At 33.4% G+C, this 22,419-nt stretch overlaps 1 protein-coding gene across 3 annotated transcripts in view; it reads left to right on the plus strand.

The window, feature by feature from the left end:
• Positions 1 to 22,419, plus strand: part of PDE3A (phosphodiesterase 3A) — a 537,920-nt gene that overhangs the window by 402,814 nt on the left and 112,687 nt on the right. For 2 of the 3 annotated variants that reach the window (XM_045061473.1, XM_019834634.3), the window contains one exon: positions 6,569 to 6,619. The exons of the other annotated variant lie outside the window; for it this stretch is intronic. In XM_045061473.1, coding sequence (XP_044917408.1) covers positions 6,569 to 6,619 — 51 coding nt within the window. The remainder of the gene's footprint in view (positions 1 to 6,568; positions 6,620 to 22,419) is intronic. 3 annotated transcript variants of the gene reach the window in all.

Genomic DNA, 22,419 nt, shown 5'->3' on the forward strand with positions numbered 1-22,419 from the left:
CGGTCCAGGTCTACCTTCCCACATGGAATCCTGAAGAGAGAAAACTTAAGTAGTAAAGAGATTATAAAAAGAGTATGCAAAGGGGAAGAATCCAAAGGGAAGTGCTAAGTGTAAAGAGAAGCTTTGTTTATCAAATGGAAAGTTTCATGCCTCTCACAGTAAGTAGAGTTAAAAGGCAGCCTGCTGTGTCTTTTATGACTCTTGAAAAAAATGTGTAAAGGGACACCAGATTTGTGCTATGTGCCATGGCTAATCTAAGGGTGCCTTTGTGGAGTGTGGGATCTATTGCATAAAGTTGAGGAAGAGGTTGGGGAAGAGGGGGAATCCCTGGTCTGTTATTGCTGAAGAGAATGTACTTGGCAATTTTTAATTAGTGGATCGAAAGATTAACTTTTGGGCAATTTCATACCAGAGGAAGGGAGTAAATACCAAATATATACCTATGGTTAAAAAAGATCAGCTCTTTTTAAAATTTTAGCTTAAGGATAATCTGCTATTTCCCAAATGAATCACTTCTCCCATCTCGAGATCGCGATCTTTGCATCTCCTATTTCCTCTGTCTGGCACGCCCACCCCCCAGATATCTGTGTGTACAGCTCTCACTTGATACAGTTCTCTCCTAAAAGCCACTTTTTCATAAAGGATTTCCCTGATCTACTTATATGAAATTAGCTCTGTTCCCAGGCCCTCTCTGCCTTGAGCCGCTGATTCTCCTTCCTTTATTCCAAGCTTCTGTGTAGCTTTATCATCTCCTGCTATCTTCTGTTTGTTCATTTATGTTCTGTCTCCTTTCACTAGAATTGTAAGAGCCAGGTGAATAGAGATACATCTTGGTTTGTTCACATCTAGGTTGTGCCTAGAACAGTTCCTTGAACACAATAGGCATATAATAAATATGCATTAAAAATTTAATGAATAAATGATGCAATGAAAAGGAGGTTTATATAGCAACTTTGGCATCCTCCTATGCACCATCTATGGTAGATATAAGTATACATAGTGTATATGCACTATGTATATATATATACACTATGTATATATATATATGTATATATATATACATATATATACACTATAATATATATTATATATAATATAATTATATATATTATATAATATGGCATATATATGTTATTTTATGTGTTTTTAAAAATATGCTTTAGTAATTCTTGACAAGTGAAGTAGAGGAATGGTTTCTAGAGAGGAAGGCCAGGATAACAATGGGATTGTCTCTCTGTGTTACCTTTTTTTTTTCTTATGTAAAGCCTCTTACCTCCTTAGGTATGTGCAAATAATTATTTTTTTCACACCTAGTGGGCCTCATGCAGCTTTCATCTCTTTGCAGTAATAGCGATGGTGAACTTTTTCCTCCCATGGAGCCCCTAAAAAGGTGTTCTTTTTTATATTAACAAACAAAAAATAATGCAATATAGCTCAGGGAAAAATCTAGAAACAAGAAAGGAAAATATTTTACCTACAGAAGCATACTTTCAACTGTCTGCATTTCTCATGCTATTATTAAAAATACCTCTGCTTGGATAGAACCATTTTGTTTCCATGCTGACTTCTCCTTTGCTTTCTCCTGTGAACTTTTTAAATTTGGTGTTTGGCAGCAGTTTTGTTTTCCTTGGAACTAAGTACTGTGTAACATACTGTTAGCTGAAGGCTGTGATGTAGAAATGTATTATTAAAAATAAAAGAGAGAAAAGAATTTATTCCATAAGGATGAAAATGACTCAGTGTCAAGGAAGTTAGGATTTTTGAAATGCTTTAAATAATAGATTGTGTTTCTTTTAAAGGAAGTATACTTTGTTTCCTAGAAATAAATATAAGGATCTGCATTTTCCTATCTTGATTAGTGGGACCTGGAAAAGAAGAGAGATAACTCTTGTGGTTTATTTTTATTTTTATTTTTTTTTTTGAGAATTCCTTCATCAGATAGAAAGATTTTTGTTTAGCATTTGTGGGTATAACTTTGGTGACCTATATATCCCCAAACCTTCTTATTAAAATGCCTTTACCCAGAGGGGTAATCATATTTCAGTAGTTAAGAAGGTATTTTTAAAGGTGAGAGGCAAACATTCTTTTTTCTTCCTGAATTAAGCAGCCATGTATTCTTGACCAGCTAGAATACATTTAAAACCTTTTTTTTTTTCATTTTTCTAGTCAGTCTCAGTATGTGTCGCTCGTTCTCTCTTACATTTCTAGAAACTGTACATAACTAATCATAAAATCCTAAGCATTCTTTCTCCAGAAAGAGTATCATATCATGTTAATGAAGTGTCTCTTTCCCCAGAGTTATCTAGGTATCATGCTCTTCATTTTTCTTGAAAGTTTAGTCCAGATGAATTAAAGTGCAAAAAGAAAAAGATAATTCCACAGTTTCTACTTCTGTTCCTTATGGTCCATGACCAATTTCTGTCTTTCATCTAAGCCCATAAAAATGTCAAATGACTACTCTTGTCATCTGCAACTTAATACTAATCCTACCTGTTTGATTCAAAGGATGTTTTGACTTTCTCATCAGTATTGGTTTGCACTTAAATCTGAAATTCACTGACTTCCCTGTTCAAGATCCCCTTTTCACTGTTTATTATAACCAAGATTTTTGGTTTGTCCTAATTTAGTCATGAGAGGGAAACTAATGAGATGTCTATATACTTCCTAAAGCATTTAGTCCTATGGTACAGCATTAACAGGAATACTTACCTGTGGGCAAATGCTTCATTTTAATGTAAATAATCTGTAATAATAAATAAATCAGGCCGTTTATCACACTATGGATGGTTTTTTAAAAGGGATAGTGAAAACATTGTGGTTATTTTAGTCTTTTGTCCTGTCTAAAGGCAGTGCTGTTATGATAGTAAAATAAATTCTTTGTGCAAATAAGATGAAAATGCATGTGCTATCATGTGCTTATCCTCACTCCCTACCTCACCCCTACCTGTGCCGGGTATGATGTAATCACAGGGAGAGCAGAGCCCTGACACCCTGTACAGCACCCCCACTACTTCCTACTACTGCCTTTAAAAAACAAATTACAGAGAATATTATAACAAAACTCATACATTCGACACTGAAACAATTAATGTTACATTTTGACTCAGATTATTTTAATTAAAAACAAAGTCTTTGTATGATTTCTTCAAGTCCAAAGGGAAAAAAAAATCTTGTTGAAGTTTCTTTGACTCTCTATCAAATAGAGAATATTACAGTATCTTGTTTATCATTTCAGAGTTTATTGCTTTTTTGATTTTATTGCATAGCATGTAGATTTCTTTAACTTTTCATTATTTTGAAAAAAGTAGTGATAGTATCATTTAAAAATACATTTTGAAATACTACCAAATGGCTGGTCCACTCAGACTTTTAAATATAATAATATATAAAATAAATATGTAATAATAGAATAAAATAGAATGCCTTTACCCTAAATCAAAAGGTCAGATTTAGAGAGTGAACTTTTGGAGGTTTATAAGCTCTGGCTTATTATTATCAAGTTTATCTTCTTGTTCTGTGCTAAGGGATGACCCAAGTGACTCTGTATTTTGAAAGTTTTTGTTCATTGTATTATGTATTATGTATTATAACTTGTGTTTGTGGTTTACTTACCTCTTTTTATTGTGACACTCATGATAGAATTTATTAAATTATCCCGTTAAAGTCATTAGCAAGAGAATAATGGCATAACAGTTTTTATAAAATACTATTTTCAGAAAATTTAGGTAGTACTCAAGTTATCATCTCTTTAAAGTTGCCAAAGCAACTGTCTCCTCTTTCTATTATTTTTTTCTTCCTATTATTGACAAAAGTCAATAATAATAGTTTAATAATAATAGGTCAATAAGGCAGGTGATGAAATGTGTCAGGAATGGGTTTTGATAGTTCTGGTGAACAACTAATTAAATGTTGATTTATATGTTTCTAAATCAGACTATTTCACTAGTTGATTAGTATTTAACTTTTTTTATAATCAACTTTATATAAATATTAATATTTACTAGCAGATGTAATGCCATTAAATCCAGAAATTAAAAAAAATTAAAGTATTAAAGAAATGTCCGCTAAGCGTAAACATTCAAGTTATATGATGATTACCTGGGCTAATTTACCCCAAACTGTGTGCTAGCCAAATTATAATTAAATCATTTCACTAATTCCAAGGCATACAATAACTGACCTTCTTATTAAAAATGAGTAATTTAAAATTACTTTGTTATATTTTTCACTTATTAAAACTTGAGCATTTTGCATGTAATTTTTAAAAGGGCCCTGAAGGCCACATTGTAAATGCAATATTATATTCTTTTGTATACTCTAATTTAGTGGATAGTTCCCCTGTGGTTGGATGACACAGTGATTGACACATTATAATTACTGGATTTTTACATTTTTATTTTCTAATTCAAAGGGTATGAATTTTTAAGAGTATGCAATATCTATTAAAATTGATATATATAGTGTATACATGTCTGTATTTACAAGTATGTAAATATATACATATGTGTGTATCTGTGCACTACATACTAGCAATATATAGGCATACTAAGCTCCCAGAATATTATGTTTGCTAATTTAATAGGCAAGCGTCATTTCTTACTTTTGTTTATATTGAAATTTTTTCACTTCAAATAAAGTTATTTCCAGTATTGATTATTGATAATTGTTTTGTGAACTATCTTTTCCTGTAATTATTTTGTTAAGTTGCATTACTTTCAAATTTGTAGAAAATTAGTGTGCTAAAGATACTTTTTTTTTTTTACCTGCCATTTAAAGCAAATATTTTGCCAGTGTGACATTTGTACACGGATATTTGAGGATTTTATGTAGTTGAATCGTAATCCTGTGTGTATGTGAGTGTGTGTGTGTGTCTTGATTCTCTGTGTATGTGTGTGTTTTGTTTAGTTTGGAAAATCTTTTCACATTTCAAGGTAGTTTAAATATTTGCCTGGACTTTATTTTATTTTATGCTTTTTATCTTTTTAAATTTGTCTTTTTATCTATCTAGAATTAATATTTGTGTATAAAGTTCAGCTCTAATTTTTTTCCAAAGAATCTATTTCTCTTTTTTCATTTGTTGACTAAGTCATCAAATACTCATTGATATTTATGTTTTCTTTTTCATATTTTGTTGCCATATGTACTTGAGTTCATGTCACAAGTGTCCACTACATCTCATTCATTTATATTTTGAGTCTTAAATCACTAGCTCATAATTAGGGTTAAATTTTAGAATATATTTTAATATCCCCTAGGGTATTACTATCTCTTCTAATATTTTCTCATTCTTACCAATGTTTATTCAGATAAAATTTACCTAGTTGTTTTTTTTTTTTTCAGTTTCCTAAACAAATATGGATCACTTTTCGCTGAAATTAGGTTAAACCTGTAAATTTGTGTGGGTAGAACTGAACGCTTAATAATTTTATACAATTCAGTCTTTTTAATCAGGAGCACTGTATGACCATCAGAAAAGTTTTACCGTTTTCTGTTTATGGTTATCACACATGTCTTGCTAATGTTCAAAACTATAATACTTTTTTGTCGCTATTGTGTTGTGAACAAATTTCTTTATTTTTTTTCAATATATGAAGTTTATTGTCAAATTGGTTTCCATACAACACCCAGTGCTCATCCCAAAAGGTGCCCTCCTCAATACCCATCACCCTCCCTCCCCTCCCTCCCACCCCCCATCAACCCTCAGTTTGTTCTCAGTTTTTGAACAGATTTCTTTATATCCACTAAGAAATCATTGCTGTTGTATAGAAAATCTGATAATGTATATGCATGTGTTGAAGGGTCTGTCCTGTTGGTGTGCTAGTTTATTAGTGATGGGGAATTCTTCCATTGGGACACATGAATAGTAAGTGTACTGGACAGATGAATGGAGTTTTATTCCTTTCAGTCAACATCTTCTATTTTCTTAGTATTCTTCTAGTTGAATGTTATTTTCAATAAATAAACACAATGCTTTGCAAGTAGAGTAGTTCAGGTCCATTACAACAATGGGACAAACTTGATAATGTCTTATAGTGTCTCTTTTGATGTAAATCTACATTTTGTGACCTTGGGGGCATATTTCACATTAAATCATTTCACTCTTTAGAATTCCCATGTTTTGTGATATTATCAAAACAGAATTAAAAATGATTGAAATATTTTTGCCTTCTCATTTTTGTCATTCATGACAGTAAATTAAGCTATACTAATGATTTATTTAGCGTATTTTCTTAATAAACTAGAAACCTAATGGCTTACAAACTTAAAAAGCTTAACCTGGGTTAACATCTCTCTAGGACATTCTGACAAAAGAACCATAAAGCTATGTATTAGCAGACTCTATCAGACAGTAATATTAAAATATCTTCAAAACAACTACCATTTGGAATCTTAGCTATCAAAGAAATTATTATGACTAGGTATATTAATTTATTCATGATAGCTATTTAATACATTACTATTAAAACTTAGATTTCAAAAACTTGATCTTTAGAAGAAGGAGTACACATTTTTTGCCACATAAAATAAGCATCATTGAATTTATGGTAATTATTATATTATATTACAGCTCATGGGGCATTCAGAATGGGACCACAAGCGAGGGCCAAGAGGATCACAGGTAAGTTTGTTTTCCTTTCCTTTTTTTTTTTTTGCATTTCGTTTCTTAACGTTTTGAGCCATGAGTCTTCTAAAACTCAAGAAATAACAAGTAGAAAGAGGAAGAGGCAAATAATCATGCCATTTGTTTTTATTTAAGTTAGTTGTGATTAAAGTCTGGTTTGAAATCCCAAAGGCAGATGCCTGCGTATTCTTCCTGAGAGCTTTCTGGTATCCCAGATTGGTTGTGTTTACATGAATGTAGATTTTATATTCATCTTGTCTCTGCACAATACATTTTGATCAGCAACCCACTCTCTTGCTTTTATTCACTTCCTTTGATAATTTTTCAGTGTATTTTCTTTCTTTCTCTATCTTCCTGTTTTTGGTTAAATATTTTGAAACATAATCAAAGTAAACCCTGAACTAATTACAGATTTTGTCTCTAAATTAACTGTCTTCGTCTTAGGGAAATAGAAAGATGAAAGGACCTATTATTTTTGAAAAGAAACAAATTCTGAACCTTTCTATATTACCAGATTGTTTTCATTGTCTTACTTTATGTCTTAGGCAAGGGGAAAAGCTTCCATGACGCATTTATGCTTTTTAATGACCTAATTAGACAATGTGGATTTGTTTTGGTTCCATAATTACTTTGCCTGACAGAATAAGGACTGAGTTTTATACTAAGAAAATTCTCTCTCCTCCTAGGGTGTTTGTGAAGAAATATGAAAATCATTTATCTCCTAGTAGCCTGTGTGTTTACCTGTCTGTATACATGCCAAATAAAAATTAAGTAGGTGGAACATTTTTACCTTTCCTGCTCACACTTTATATTTGTCACTAAAAAAATATGGCTGAAAGAAAGTTGAATATGTAGCACTGCATATGAAAGTCTGTTGTGAACTGTGAGATTCTCTGGAGTGTTTTATGAAGCTGATGCAGACCGGCACGGTCATCAAGTTGGCATGGTAGCTATCTAATTTAGGTCATGGGAAAATAAAACCCAGTCAATCAGTTGTTTTTCGTTGAGATTTTAATAGCTGTGGTTTTATTGTTGTCCATTATCAACTTGATTAGTAAATAATATAAGCCAGGCCAATTAAGTCGGTTATCCCACAGAATTTATGCCCTGCTTTCCTTCACTCTTATTTCCTCTTCTCCATTCTCTGTCAGCTCTCCATCTGTATACATCTGTAATGTTTTAAATCAGAATTTGCCGCAAGATTGGTAATGAAATGACGACTGTGTGGTAAATGCTTTGTGAGTCCAAACCAGTTAAAAAGTAAAGATGAGCACAAGTAAGAAATTCAACAATTCTGATAATTGCCACCAAAAATATTTTGATATTCAAAACATGCCAAGTCACTTCATGCTGACATGCCCCTTCAAAGGGATGTAGTGTTATATATGTTTGTTTAAAATTTGTGTTATTTACTCCTCATATGCCCAATTTGGGTTTTTTAAGGTTTTATTTAAATTCCAGTTAATTAACCTACAGTATAATATTAGTTTCAGGTGTACTATATAGTGATTCAGCACTTCCATAGAACACCTGGTTCTCTTCAGAACAAGGGCACTCCTTAATCCACATTACCTATTTAGCCCATCCCCCTACCCACCTCCCCACTGGTAACCATCAGTTTGTTCTGTATAGTTAAGAGTCTCTTTCTTTGCCTCTCTCTATTTTTTTTCCTCTTGCTTGTTTCTTAAATTCCACATATGAATGAAATCATACAGTGTTTGTCTTTCTCTGACTTATTTCATTTAGCATAATACTCTCTAGTTCCATCCATATCATTTATTGACTGATAAATGGATAAAGAAAATATGGGGCGCCTGGGTGGCGTAGTCGGTTAAGCTTCCGACTTCAGCCAGGTCACGATCTCGCAGTCCGTGAGTTCGAGCCCCGCGTCAGGCTCTGGGCTGATGGCTCAGAGCCTGGAGCCTGTTTCCGATTCTGTGTCTCCTTCTCTCTCTGCCCCTCCCCCGTTCATGCTCTGTCTCTCTCTGTCCCAAAAATAAATAAACGTTGAAAAAAAATGGATAAAGAAAATGTGACACACACACACACACACACACACACACACACACACTGGAATATTACTCAACCATAAAAAGAATGAAATCTTGCTATTTGGAACCCATGTGACCTATTTGGATAGAATATATCTTCAAGTTTGAATTGGTCACTCTGTTATAAATTAGAAAAAAAATGTCATAAAGGCACAATATTGCTTGTGTTAAATATAAACGTAAAGAACTCAGAGTGAAAAACTTTTAAGTTCTAGATACTGCATGTAGCTAGAAAACTTCAAAATTCCATATACACAAATATTTTTATAAATAAAGTTTGATCATATTTGAAAGCCCGAGATGGTTCTCATCTCGGTATTTATATTAGGTAATAATTTCTTACCTAATTTTGATTGCCCACTGGGGGGAAAAAGATACTGTATTTATGTTTTATATCATTGATCCCTTATCTTGCTATTATTTTCTGGGGTGATATGTCAAAAGCCTTTTAACCATTTCAAAGGAATTTCAGACAGTCTTCATCTGAATACAGATTTCTTAATAATTTACTAATACTCAAATCCCATCTCAGTTTAGTTTAATTGGAGACACTTAGTAAGTTTTTAAATATTTACAATGTATACACACTGTGGCAGATCTAAGTCTGAGGAAAAACTGAGTTGACAAGGTTACTGTGTTCCAAGAGCTCACAAGTTATATTTGGAAGTAGAACAATATTTGAATATATAATTTTCATATAAGGCAGTCTGGTAAGTGTAAAATTAAGTACATAAACAAAACGTGATAGGAGTTGAAGTGGGACAGAGTATTTATCCCTAGTAACACTACTTCTTGGAGCTGATATTGGAGGTGAGCCTTCAATGCTGGATAAGATCTTAGAAGTACAAAGGGAGGAGAAGGAAAAGCTTGAGTAAGAGTCTGAACTGGCAGAGTATAGGACATGTTTGGATATATGTGAATTTTCTTTATAACTTCTTTGTAAACATTTATTGGTTAAGGGCTGTTGCAGGAACTACAGCAAAGGAATGATTCAGAGAATGTCACGCATTATTGATTAAACGTGAGGAGGAAGTAAGGAGGGTCAAGATGTTGAAATCCAGTACTTGAGGAACTAGCACCATTCACATAGCCCAGTTTACAGAGAAGACGATGAGTTTGGTGTTTGTGATGTTACGTGAGAACATTTCCACAAGGATATTTCCACAAGGAAATATCAGACAACTAGTTGGGATACCATTCTGGTGCTCTGTAGCCAGATTAGAGCTCTGTAATCAATTGAGAATGCTAATCATACATGTGATAATTGAACTACATCAGACATAGATCCTAGAGGAAGAATATTAAAAGGGAAAAATGAAAGAAAGACTGATTCTTGGGGAAGGCTAGTTGGAAGGGCTGGGATGAGCCTGGGGAGAAAATTAAAGCATGCCTATGTTCTCACTAGGAGACCATTTGAAGGAGAAATGATGCAGAATCGAAAGCAGCATACTATGAAGTTACACTAGGAAGAAAGTTGAGACAACAAACAAAGGTTCACGGAAACAAAACAAAAACATAGGAAATACCTTTCAATATAGTGATTAGCAGGACATTAGTGAGCTTTGAGAATGCCATTTTGATCGAGAAGGGATGGAAAGCAGAATACAGAAATTAAATGACTAGTATAAGATAGAATGTTCTCTTGGAGTTTTGTTTTAGAAGAGAGATGGCAGCAGAAGTGAGTGAAATTTCTTTTTATGCCACAGTGAGATGTGTGTCTCAACGGTTATTAATGGCAAAGAAAAAAGAATCTGTGTAGAGAGGAAAATAGTGAAAATTCTTGACACTGGCCTGTTTAAGGACTGGAAAAATGGTGTGGTTCAGGGAAAGGAATGTACGTTCTTCCAAAGTGGCCCTTTTGGCACCTGTTGATGTGCTTTTCTTACATGCCATCAGTCCCCTCACCAAACGCCACCATTCACCCTTTAGTCAGAAAACTGGCCATGTTCTCAAAGGAACTATTGGGTGGATTCACCAAAAAGTACACATGAAGAAGTTTTGGAAAGAAAGTAGAGGCATCTATACCAGAGCAAGGTATAAGAAAAAGAGACAGATAGTACAAAGTAAAAGAAATACTGTGAGCCTAATGATTTCAGTTTTCTTGGTAGACAAAGGGTGCAAGAAGTTGATGATTAATAGTGCAACATCTTGAACGGTAGAAAAATAGATGGAATATATTTGTTTTGGGTATATAAGAAAAGGGGACTGGCTTGATGTTTGAGTATCAAGAAGTGCCTAGTAAAAGCAGAGCCATTTTCTGTGAGTGGGTAGCCTGTAAGACAAATTTTTACCCCTTTTGTGTTGATTTACAACACCACCAATATATGTCAGGCACTTTCTTTAGCCTTTAAGGGGTCGAAACTGAACTGAACAACTTTGGTCTTCAAGAAGCACACAGTTTTACCTGAAGTCAGCCTTAGCTAGAGGATAAAAAATAATCAGCTAGTGGTTTCTTTTAATATTTTTATTTATTTTTGAGAGAGAGAGAGAGGGAGGGGGAGGGAGGGAGGGAGAAAGGGAGAGATAGCACAAGTGTGCAAGGGAGGGGCAGAGAGAGAGGGAGACACAGAATCTGAAGCAGGCTCCAGGCTCAGAGCTGTCAGCGTAGAGCCCAATGTGGGCTGAAACTCGTGAACCCTAAGATCCTGACCTGAGTAGAAGACAGATGCTTAACCAATGAGCCACCCAGGTGCCCCTCAGCAAGTGTTGAGAGGATCAGTCATTATCAAGATAGAGTTAAGCTTATCTTGGATTTCCCCCCATGTGTTTATTACTAAGTAAAAGATTTTCTCAAATTTGATGTGATTCTCCAAAATTGTATCATGTGTGCACTATTACAGATAATAAGGGGTACCCTTCAAATATTTATCATATGGAAAAATGTATATCTTGTTTCAAGTAAACTGTACCACTTAATTGCATATGACTTTTCAGACTCAATAATAATTTAATTCAAATTGATTTATTGCAATAATTTTGTGACATAATTTATGAACTCACAGCTTTCTGATTGTCTCTTCTTCCTCTTCCTCCCCTTCCCCCTCTCCCTTTTCCTCTCCATCCCCTTCCTCTTCTTCCCCTTCCTCTTCTTCTCCCTCTTTTTTCTCCCCATCCTCCCTTTCTTCTGTCTTCTCCCTTCTCCTCTTCCCCGCCCCGCCCCCCATCTTCTTCCTTCTTCCCCTCCTCCTTTTCCTTCTCCACCATGTTCTTAAAGTATATATTCCCAAATAGTAGATCATCCAAATTAGGGAATATGCTAAAAGATTAACTTCCAACAGCATGCAGAACTCTTTCCTCTGGCAGCATTCCCAGTAATACCAAATGAAGTCAGGGATGAAATTCTCAGAAGGCAATTAGTTTTTTATTTTTCTTTAAATTCTTGAAGAAAAGTTTTCCAGTGGGAAGTGAAGAAGGGCAATAGAAAATCACTCTCCTTTGAAAAGGTTAAAAATGTGAGGAGTGGATTCCAAGGAGTCTTGTGGGAAAAGATTATTTCAATTTGTGAGCTTGCTAAGATTTTAATATACTAGGAACCAGCAGGCTCTTCTTTACCAATAGTTAGAGACTAGCAGGTTCCTTAGTTGTTTAGTAAATTAATGATGATTGACAGAGTACCAGTCAGGATTCATCAAATAGACTTAAGACCACTTATTGAAGAAACAGCTTTTTGTGTGATTTATGTAATTCTGTAGACAATGAAATTCTGGTTTGTATGTCCCTAAATAAGTGAAGTAATGTGTATATAATAGAAGAGCACAGCTAAGTATTCTGATGGGGAAAAATAAGTTATCAGATACACTAAGCTATTGGTATGCTTAAAAATGAAACAAAGATGGATATGTAATGTATCAATATTTATGGGATGCAGCAAAAGCAGTTTTAAGAGGAAAGTTCATAGAGTCTACCTCAAGAAATAAGAGAAGTCTCAAACAATCTAACTTTCTACCTCAAGGAACTAAGAAAGAAGAAATGAAGGCCAAGGATAGTAGAAAGAAGGAAATTATAGAGATTAGAGAAGAAATAGATGATGTAGAGATTAAAAAGAAAGTTAAATTAAAAGCTGTTCTTTGAAAAGATAAAAGTTGATTAACCTTTTGTTGGACTCACCAAGAAAAAAGAGAAGACTCAAAATCAGAGATGGAAGAGGAGATGTTATAACTGATACCACAGAAATACAAAGGATCATAAGAGGATCAGTCTCTTATAAGACTAATGTGAGCAATTATATTCCAGTAAATTGGACAACCCAAATGGAATGGATAAATTTCTGTAAACATACAACCTACCAAGGCTGAATCATGATGAAATAAAAATCTGAACAAACCAATGACTAGCAGGGAGATTGAGTCAGTAATCAAAAAGTTCCAACAATCAAAAGTCTGGGACCGGATGGTTTCACTGGTGAATTCTACCAAATATTCAAAGAAGAATTAATAACATTCCTTCTCACACTCTTTTAAAAAATAAAAGAGGAGAAACTCTTTCAAACATACTTAATCTGATACCAAAATCAGACAAGGATGACTCACAAAAAGAAAACTACAGGGCAATATCTCTAATGAACATAGATGTGAAAATTCTTAACACAATATTAGAAAATCAAAATCAACAATACATTAAAAGGATCATACACTGTAATTAAGTGGGATTTGTTTCAGGGATGCAAAGATGGTCCAACATTCACAAATCAGTCAATGTGATATATACCACATTAACAAGGTGAAGGATGAAAATGATATAGTAATCTTGGTATATGTAGATAAAGTAACAGAATTCAGCATCCATTTATGATTAAAAACTCCCAACTTCCTTCCCACGGAAGGAATGTATCTTAACGTATTAAAGGCCATATATGAAAAGCCCATAGCTAATATCATATTCAACAGTGAAAAGCTGAAGATATTTCTTGTAGGATCAGGAATAGATATTCACTCTTACCACCTTTATTCAATATAGTATTGGAAATCTTAGCCAGAGTGATGAGGCAAAATAAAAGGAAAAAACAAAACAAAACAAACAACAACAAAAAACTACCGAAGCCATCTAAATTGAAAAGAAGAACTAAAATTGTCTCTATTTGCAGATGTCTTGATATTATATATAGAAAACCTTGAAGACTCCATTAAAAAACTGTTAGAACTAATAAGTGGCTTCAATAAAGTTGCAGGATATGAAATCAACACCCAAAAATCTGTTAAGTTTCATTACACTAATAATGAGCTATCAGAAATAGAAATTAAGAAAACAATCCCATTTATAATTGCATCAAAAAGGACAAAATACCTAAGAATCAATTTAATGAAGGAAGCAAAAGGCCTGTCTATTGAAAGCTATAGGGCATTAATGAAAGAAATTAAAGACATAAGTAAATGGAACGATATGCTGTGCTCATGAATTGAAAGAATTAATATTGTTAAAATTTTCATACTTCCCAAAGCAATCTAAGATTCAGTGTAATCCATATCAGGATTCCAATGGCATTTTCACAGAAATAGAATAATCCTAAAATTTTCATGGAACAACACACACACACACACCAACTAAAGAGCCAAAGCAATCTTGAGAAAGGACAAAGTTTGAGGCATCATACTCCCTGATTTCAAACTGTATTACAAAGCTATTACAATTAAAACAGTATGATTTTGGCATAAAAACAGACACATGGGTCAGTGAAACAGAATGGAGAGCCCAAAAATAAACCTACACACATATGGTCAATTTATGACAAAAGAGCCAACAATATACAGTCGGTAAAGTATTATTAAATTATTAAAGCCTCTCTTTAATAAATGGTATTTGGAAAATTAGACAGCCATATGCAAAAGAATGATGCTGGGTTACTATCTTACACCATACACAAAAGACAACTTTAAATGGTTTGAAGATATGAATATGAGACCTGAAACCATAAAACTCCTAGGCAAAAACATAGGTAGTACGCACCTTGACATTGGTATTGGCAATATATATTTTTTTAATCGGACACCCAAAGCAAAAGCAACAAAAGGGAAAATTAACACCAAACTGAAAAGCTTCTAAGCACCAACAAAATGAAAAGGCAAACCACCGACTAAGAGAAAATCATTGTTAGGTCTTATGCTGACAAAAGGCTAATATCCAAAACATACATAGAACTCCTACAATTCAATAGGGAAAACATAATTTGATTAAAAAATAGGTAGAGTATCTGACTAGACATGTTTCCAGAGAAATATACAGATGGCCAACAGGGATGTGAAAAGATGCTCAACATCATTAATCATAAGGGAAATACAAATTAAAACCACATGATTTATCACCTCACACCTGTCAAAATGATTATTACCAAAAAGATAAATAACAGTGTTGGTGAGCATGTGGAGTAAGGAGAACTCTTGTCCATTGTCGATAGGAATGTAAATTGATGCACCACTGTGGAGAACAGGCTTCCTCTAAAAATTAAAAATAAAACTACCATATAATTCAGCAGTTCCACCTCTGGGTATTTTTCCGAAGCAACTGAAACACCAATTTGAAAAGATACCTGCACGCCACCTTCATTGTAATGCTATTTACAATAGACAAGACATGGAAACAACCTAAGTGTCCATTGATAAGTGAATGGATAAATAAATTATTATATGTATTATATACACATACCCCCACACATCAGTGGAATATTATTAAGCCAGAGAGAAGAACGGAATCTTGGGATTTGAGACAATGTGGATGGACCTCCACGGCATTATATCTAAGTGAATAAGTCAGAGAAAGATAATACTATATGGTGTCTCTTCAATGTGGAGTCCTAAAAAAAATTATTACACATAGAGAATGGGCTGTTGGTTGCAAGAGGTAGGGAGTAGGAGATAGAAATGGGTGAAGTGTTTTTGGTTTAAACAAACAATAAAAATTTTGAAAATACTAAAAGTAAGTAAATAAATTATCTGTGTCTTATTTAGTAGCATGGCTTTAAGTGTCTATCACATACAAGAAACTCCAAACTATGAAACTTCTAGAATAAGAAGCATATATGTAGATAAATTAGCTTTTGCAGTAATATTTTAAGTCTTAAGGATGGATTTTGATGGCAAGTTATCATACTTGAGTATCCTGTCCACTCAGGTGTTCAAGAGAATGATACTTGACAGCTACTCAGGTTGATAAACTTAAGCATTTGCATCCTAAGGATCTAATTCAGGGCAAAGCAATTCTTTTCTATATTAAGTAATTTGCTTTTGTTATGAGAGTAATTTAAATGCTGTCCAGGTTTACCTGGAATAATGCCATATAAATTTATTAAAGTTAATTTCATTTAATACATTTAGAAAGATAACCATCCAGATTTTTCAGGAATTTATTCCAAGGGATTAATGTGAGCAGATTGGGAATCCATGATTACATTGCCCAAACTCCTGATACGTTACCAAGGAATAATTCATATCCTAGATGAAGCTAGCTGTCAGTGTTAACTTTTTCTGCAAACAGTGTTTTTCCCTTGTACTTCCTTCTCATTTTTTACTTTACCATGTATTAATCTAATAATTATTATCATTTTTTGGCATCTCTCCAAGGGAATATTTTTATTGTTGTTGTGTTGTAAAATTTGTTTAAATTTTGTTTATATGGGCCAAAATGCCAAGTATTTGCTTGGACCCTACTTGTTTTAGGAATGGCCTTGTCGTCTCATACAATAGAGGCAGAAAAGGACCTGATTGTTTAATACTTATTGAATGACCCTCTTATCTTGGAGGCTGTGGACATCATTTACATGACATGTACCTTATACTTGTTTTTGTTAAATCAGAACTTTTTGATCCATCTAAAAAACAAAACTGCCCATTAAATCCTCCTCTGAGTGTTTTAAATTTTACCCATTAGTCAGATCTAAATTTTTGGGTAATCTCTCCCCCATATTCTGTGAAATTGCTTTTATCTGGTGTTATTTTACTGTTATGTCTTTAATTTACGTTGACACACTTTATAAGGTACAGTCTTAAAAATTTGTCCTGATGCTAACATCCAAAGAGGACACATAGACATTTCTTTTTATCTTAGTTCAGAGAAAGGGAAATGGTGTTTCTCTTTAACAACTGAACCCAGTGGTTTATTACTTCTCCAGCATCTCTGGTCTCTCCCCAGTAGAGGCCAGTAGCAAACTCCCTAGTAGAAACCACCCACAGTTCATATGATAATGAAAAATGTGTCCAGACATGGTCAAGTGCCCCCTGGGAGGCAAAATTGCCTCAGGTTGAGAACCACTGAGATTACAGCATAATCTCTTTGCTATACATATAAAAGATAATAAATAAATATTTACTAATGAATGTTGATATTTCATATAGGAATATGGGAAAATACTTTTTAGGTGTGGCTTTTGAGCTTTCAGGTTCCATCTTTAAGTCTACTAAGCAATTTTAAAGAGCATATTCATTTTGTTATGAGGTAGTTACTCACAGTAGAATCATTCCTAGAAAACTAGGAGGAGAAAATGCACTGTTTCCACATGTAAGCATCCAAGTGATTCAGAAGAACAACCTTAAAGAGAACATGGCTGTGTCTATGCAGTGGTTGCACAGAATGTGTTTCTGGTGAATTGATGGATGGCCTTGAGTGAATCACTCTTCATCAAGGTCCCTGGTCTCTAAAAAGGCATTGATCGATGAACAGGAATTAAACAAGTCCACAGAAATAAAAGGGGAAATTGCCACTGGCATTTATGCTCTCCTCCCTCCATGTTTATAGATTAGTAGAAATGTTGTTCAGTAATTATTGAATGACCCTTTTGTTTGGGGGCTGTGGACAACATTCACGTGGCATGTGTACTGCCTTATGCCTGTGTTTGCCCAATCAGAGGCTTGTGGTCCATTATATGAAACACAACAAAGAAATGAAACAAGCAGCTGGAGATGACACACGTTTATCTGCAGGAGCTATAAATAGCTTAAGCAATAGTCAAATGTAATAAGTGCATAAAAGTATACTTTGAAGAAAATAAAAACAAAAATAATTCTTTTCATTTGTTAGAATAACAGAAGAAAGATAGACTATCTGGAGAACTGTTAGTTTTGTCTTGGAATTGAAATGCCTGACAGAGGGAAGTAATTTTTACTGCAGGCTGGATGATTTTATGCAATATCTGGCATAGAGTAAGATCTTGTTCTTCATTCATTATGGAACGTGCTCTACAAGGAAAGCTTTGGGGGTTGACTTTTTAAATTTTTACTCATAGATAAAGCTGATGAAAAAAGATGGAGTTGAACATCGTTAGATTTTCACAGGAGACAAAAATCCAAGGCTAGGATATATTGACTTGAACAAACCGTCCTGTAGAGCAATAGGTGAAGGTGAGGTGAAGTGAAGGTCATATGAGATTTAGAAAGCCAGTTAACTATAAGGGGTGAATAAAGGCAACAGAAATAAGAAGTGACTGCAAGAAAGAAAAATAACTGATCTTTTAAAGTGAACATGGACATCTGTTTTAGTATACTAACAAAAACAAAACAAGACAAAACCCAATATGCAGGTTTTTAAGCATCTTCTTTGTATAATTGGTAGACATTTGGAGACAGTGAATGTTATTATTTAATTTCTTAATGCAAATCTAGGTTACATGCAAAAATATACATTTCTAATACATAACAATCTTATGGAATTTTTCTTTGCTTCTTTTGTAGGGGATGAACTAAAAACTTATTTAAGAGATTTCCCCACATGATTTTATATTGTCATCAAAGCTACTGATTTTTTTTTATAACATTTTACATTGGAGAAGGAGGTTGCTTGGCAGTTGTGCTGTCAATTTAAGTGATTGTCCCATTTTGCGTAGAATAAAGCCATTGTGTAAAATTAAGTAAATCTAAGGAACGGGGGCTAATAATTACAAAGCAAAATCCTGGCGCAATATTAGAGATATTAGCGAACTGAAATTTCTCAAAATTCACAAAACTGAAGCTTCTTGTCAAGTTTGATTTTCCAGATCATAGGGAGGGTTTTTGTTTGTTTGTTTTTGTTTTGTTTTTGTGGTGATGCCTTATGCAATGACCCATTCCCAGCAAACTCTTCATTTTACTAGTTAAAGCTTGTTCTCATTGGCAATCTGCAGGTTATCAAACTTGAATCAAAATAGTTTGGTTGCTGAATTATCTGGCTGTATGGTTAAATACTTCTGGGTGACAGTACGCACTTGGATCTCTACAACTATTTCCATTTTAGAATTTTGTAACCATGTTGTTTTCTTTTCAAATCGTTTTAACCCCAAGTGTACAGAAAGTTGTTTACACACCATCGGTGATACGCACTTACATGAGCAATTAAAAAAAAGTTTAGGAGGAAAACTCTCAGAAGGAGATTATGGGTGAGACCAACAGATGGAATGCAAATTTCAAAAGTTAAACCAACGTGATCATTCAGGAAGATAAAGAAGTGCAAACAGATGTAAAAGCTCTAGTTCTCCAAGGATTGAAAGCAAAGGAATGGAAAGAAGTTGTCTATCAAAAATGATACAAAAGAGACCCAAGGGAAAAAGGATTAGTCAATAGAGGAAATATTATTTCATGAAGCGAAATAAGGACATGACCATTGCAGCCATGTTCAGAAGGTTAACATGCATAAAACATTGCATAAAAGCCCTTTGATCCTGGGCATCATGATTTGGGGCAGCGGTGGGGGGTGGGATTTGCATGCCTTAAACCCATTTTTACTAGTCAGGATTACTGTGACTCACTGCCATAACTTGTTGACATTTCTCTGGTACTTCAAGAATGTGTCAGTGTGATACATACTTGTGTTTTTAGGCCTCTTATAGTTTTTTCAAAAATATTCCAATGCACCAAGTCAATTTGTGAAAACTAATCCCAGTGTAATTTTGTTTCCATTTTGATGTAGAAATACAGCATGACTTTACATAAGTTTTGCCAAATACTGTAGTGTCATCCCAGCAGTCAGTTTTATTTTATGCTGATTATGGTAACTCCATACCCCAAACAGTAGATTTTTAATGAATATTTTCACAATAAATGGAAGCATGCTGAAATTTAATAACTTACAGTTTAATTTAGAAAGTTTTGTTGAACCAGTGTGTTCTGAAGAAATTTCTATTAATCCACCGTAAAGTATGGCATCTCCCTAGGATTTATTGAAATGATTTCTAAAGCGTAAAATAATAAGGCCAAAAAGCCTTTTGTTTTATTTATGCTATTCCTTTGCCTTCCAATTTCTCTCTTTCAAAGCTTACAGGTAAGTTGAGATTCCCTCCTTTTAATATCTCTGATGCCATATCGTAGGATGGTATTTGATTACTTGAACTGTAAACTGCCATTATGATCTGAGGAAAAGTTGTATTGATATTAATGTAGGAGAAGATAGAATTTAAACATATACTTTTCCATATTGGAACATGTGTTCCTCTCATTCTCCAGACCCCTGTGGCTTCTCCCTCCCTTCCTCCTCCCCTTTGTTCTCATGACATGGACTTTTTGAGTGCAGGAGTGGTCCTGTCTCATGCAGCGCAGAGATCTGAAATTTACATAAGGACTTTAATAGAAACTTGTGACACATGATATGACCAGGCTTTTCATTATTTTTTTGCTATTTATTTGGCTTAAAACCAGTGGAACAAACTGAACTTGGCATTGCTATTTCTGTTCAAAAAGAAGAAAAATATATAATTTTACTATTTCTTATGTTTTCGTCTTGGCACTGCGGCTTTTGTTTATGGAAAAAGATAGGAGAGGAAAGTGCATGATTTTAACTTCACATGATAAATAATCATACCAAACTAAAATTCCCTTAAAAAGCATTTGTTATTTTTTTTAATTATCATTATTGCAATGCACACTGCCACTAAGTCAGTGCAAGCTTGAGAAATAATATTAATATTTTGTTTAACATTATAGGTTCAAATGCATCACTAAGATTATATTAATGTATTCCATTAGAATTCAACTGGTTTCTGTGCCTGTGCATGAAAGGGAAACCTTCCATTTTATTATGGATGTTATTTCCTCTTCATAAATCCTTACAGAATTTATGGAAAAGCATTTTGATTACTCTTTTTTTTTAAGAGAGAGAGGGGGGAGAGTGCATGCTTGTACCCACCTGCAAGCAGGGGAGGGGCAGAGAGAGAGGGGGGGAGATTTACTTTTGATAAAAATGATTTACCTTTGGTAAAAATGATAACTCACACTTTATTGTTAAACTTACTTGTAAGTGTTTTATGGACGTAGCTACTTGGAAATATTAACTATTTTTATCTGAAGTAAATTTATACCAAATAATAAAGAAAAATGGGAATATAAGTAATATCTGAGTTACAAATGTTTCAAAGAGGTTCTGTTTTTATCATTTTATGCACTGATGGTCATGAAAATTTGAATTGGGAGATGCAGTAGGGGAAATAAACAATTTTCCCGGACTGAACAGCATATTATCCATATTAAGTGCATACATAGCATATAGGAGATGCTATGTTACACTGAATATCAAATAGTTGAAGACTTTCTCCCTTTTTTTATATTATATTTCAAACATGCAGCAAAGTACAGTGAACAATGTACAAAACCATATGCTTACTACTTAGACTTAATAAATATTAACATTATGCTACATTTGAATTTTTTTATTAATTGATGATTGCTTAGAAATACTTATTAAACTTTTTTATAACATGTACACTTTTCTCATTAAGAGATATGTATTTAGTTAAATTTATTTCACTATACTTGACAATGGGAATGCATAGAATGTGGAAAAAATTAGTATGGAAAAGAATTAGAGAATCTGGAAAGGAATGTGGAAAAAATTAGTTTTTCAAGGAGATAAGCAAGATGCAGGGGGTTTTTTTTGTATGTAAGCAGTACATTAATAAATATGTATACAAGTAATATCTATTTTAACACCATTTGGAATAAGTTGGTGGTGTATGACCAACATTTAAATAAATACATATCCAGAAACAGGGTTAACATAAATGTGTGAGATAGTCAAAGCATGCCCTGTATTAAAATAATCTCTTTGGAGATATTAAGAAAAGAATATAAGAAATTTTATTAACATTAAATATTCTCTTCTAACAACATTAAATATTCTCTTCTAATTCTCTAAAGCTAATAACAATTAGCTTTGTTAACTAGACCTAAATTTCTTTTAAATCATATTTTAGAAAATCATCCCTGTATGGGTCATCAGATCAACTTCTTACAATCAACTGTATGTAAAATTGGAAATGGATGTTACTATCTATCCCTGTAATGTTTTCTAAAAGTGTTACTTTCTATACATTGCACATAAATATTTAATGGTTATTTTAACAGCTTAAAAGACAAAGATGTTTGATATATTTTTATTTTCAAAGTGTAATTATTTATGTAGGAGTTAGAGTTATCAATAGTGTATTCATCTCTTCAAAACCTTACAAGGGTTGTCACATTTGCATACACAGTGAATAGTTTTTGTAGAGCAGAATCAAAAAATAAAATAAGAATTGTAAAAATCCTTAAGATACCACCCTATTTAACATTTTTATTGATGACTAGTTTGGACAAAAAATGCACACTTATATTTTTTGTTAAACATAGGATATGAAGCTTATATTTGAATAATAGAGTATATTTTCATTAAACTCCAGCTAAAATACTAAACCAAAAAAGATTAAATTGAAGAGGAGGAGACAAAATTTTGCACTTAAGTTTTCAATAAATTTCTAGTATGAAGGTGCCTGCATATTTTTATAAACAAGTGAAGAAATAGAAAAAAAAGGCTTAAAGG

The sequence above is a fragment of the Felis catus genome, chromosome B4 (assembly GCF_018350175.1).
Source record: "Felis catus isolate Fca126 chromosome B4, F.catus_Fca126_mat1.0, whole genome shotgun sequence".
Taxonomy (NCBI): Eukaryota; Metazoa; Chordata; class Mammalia; order Carnivora; family Felidae; genus Felis; species Felis catus.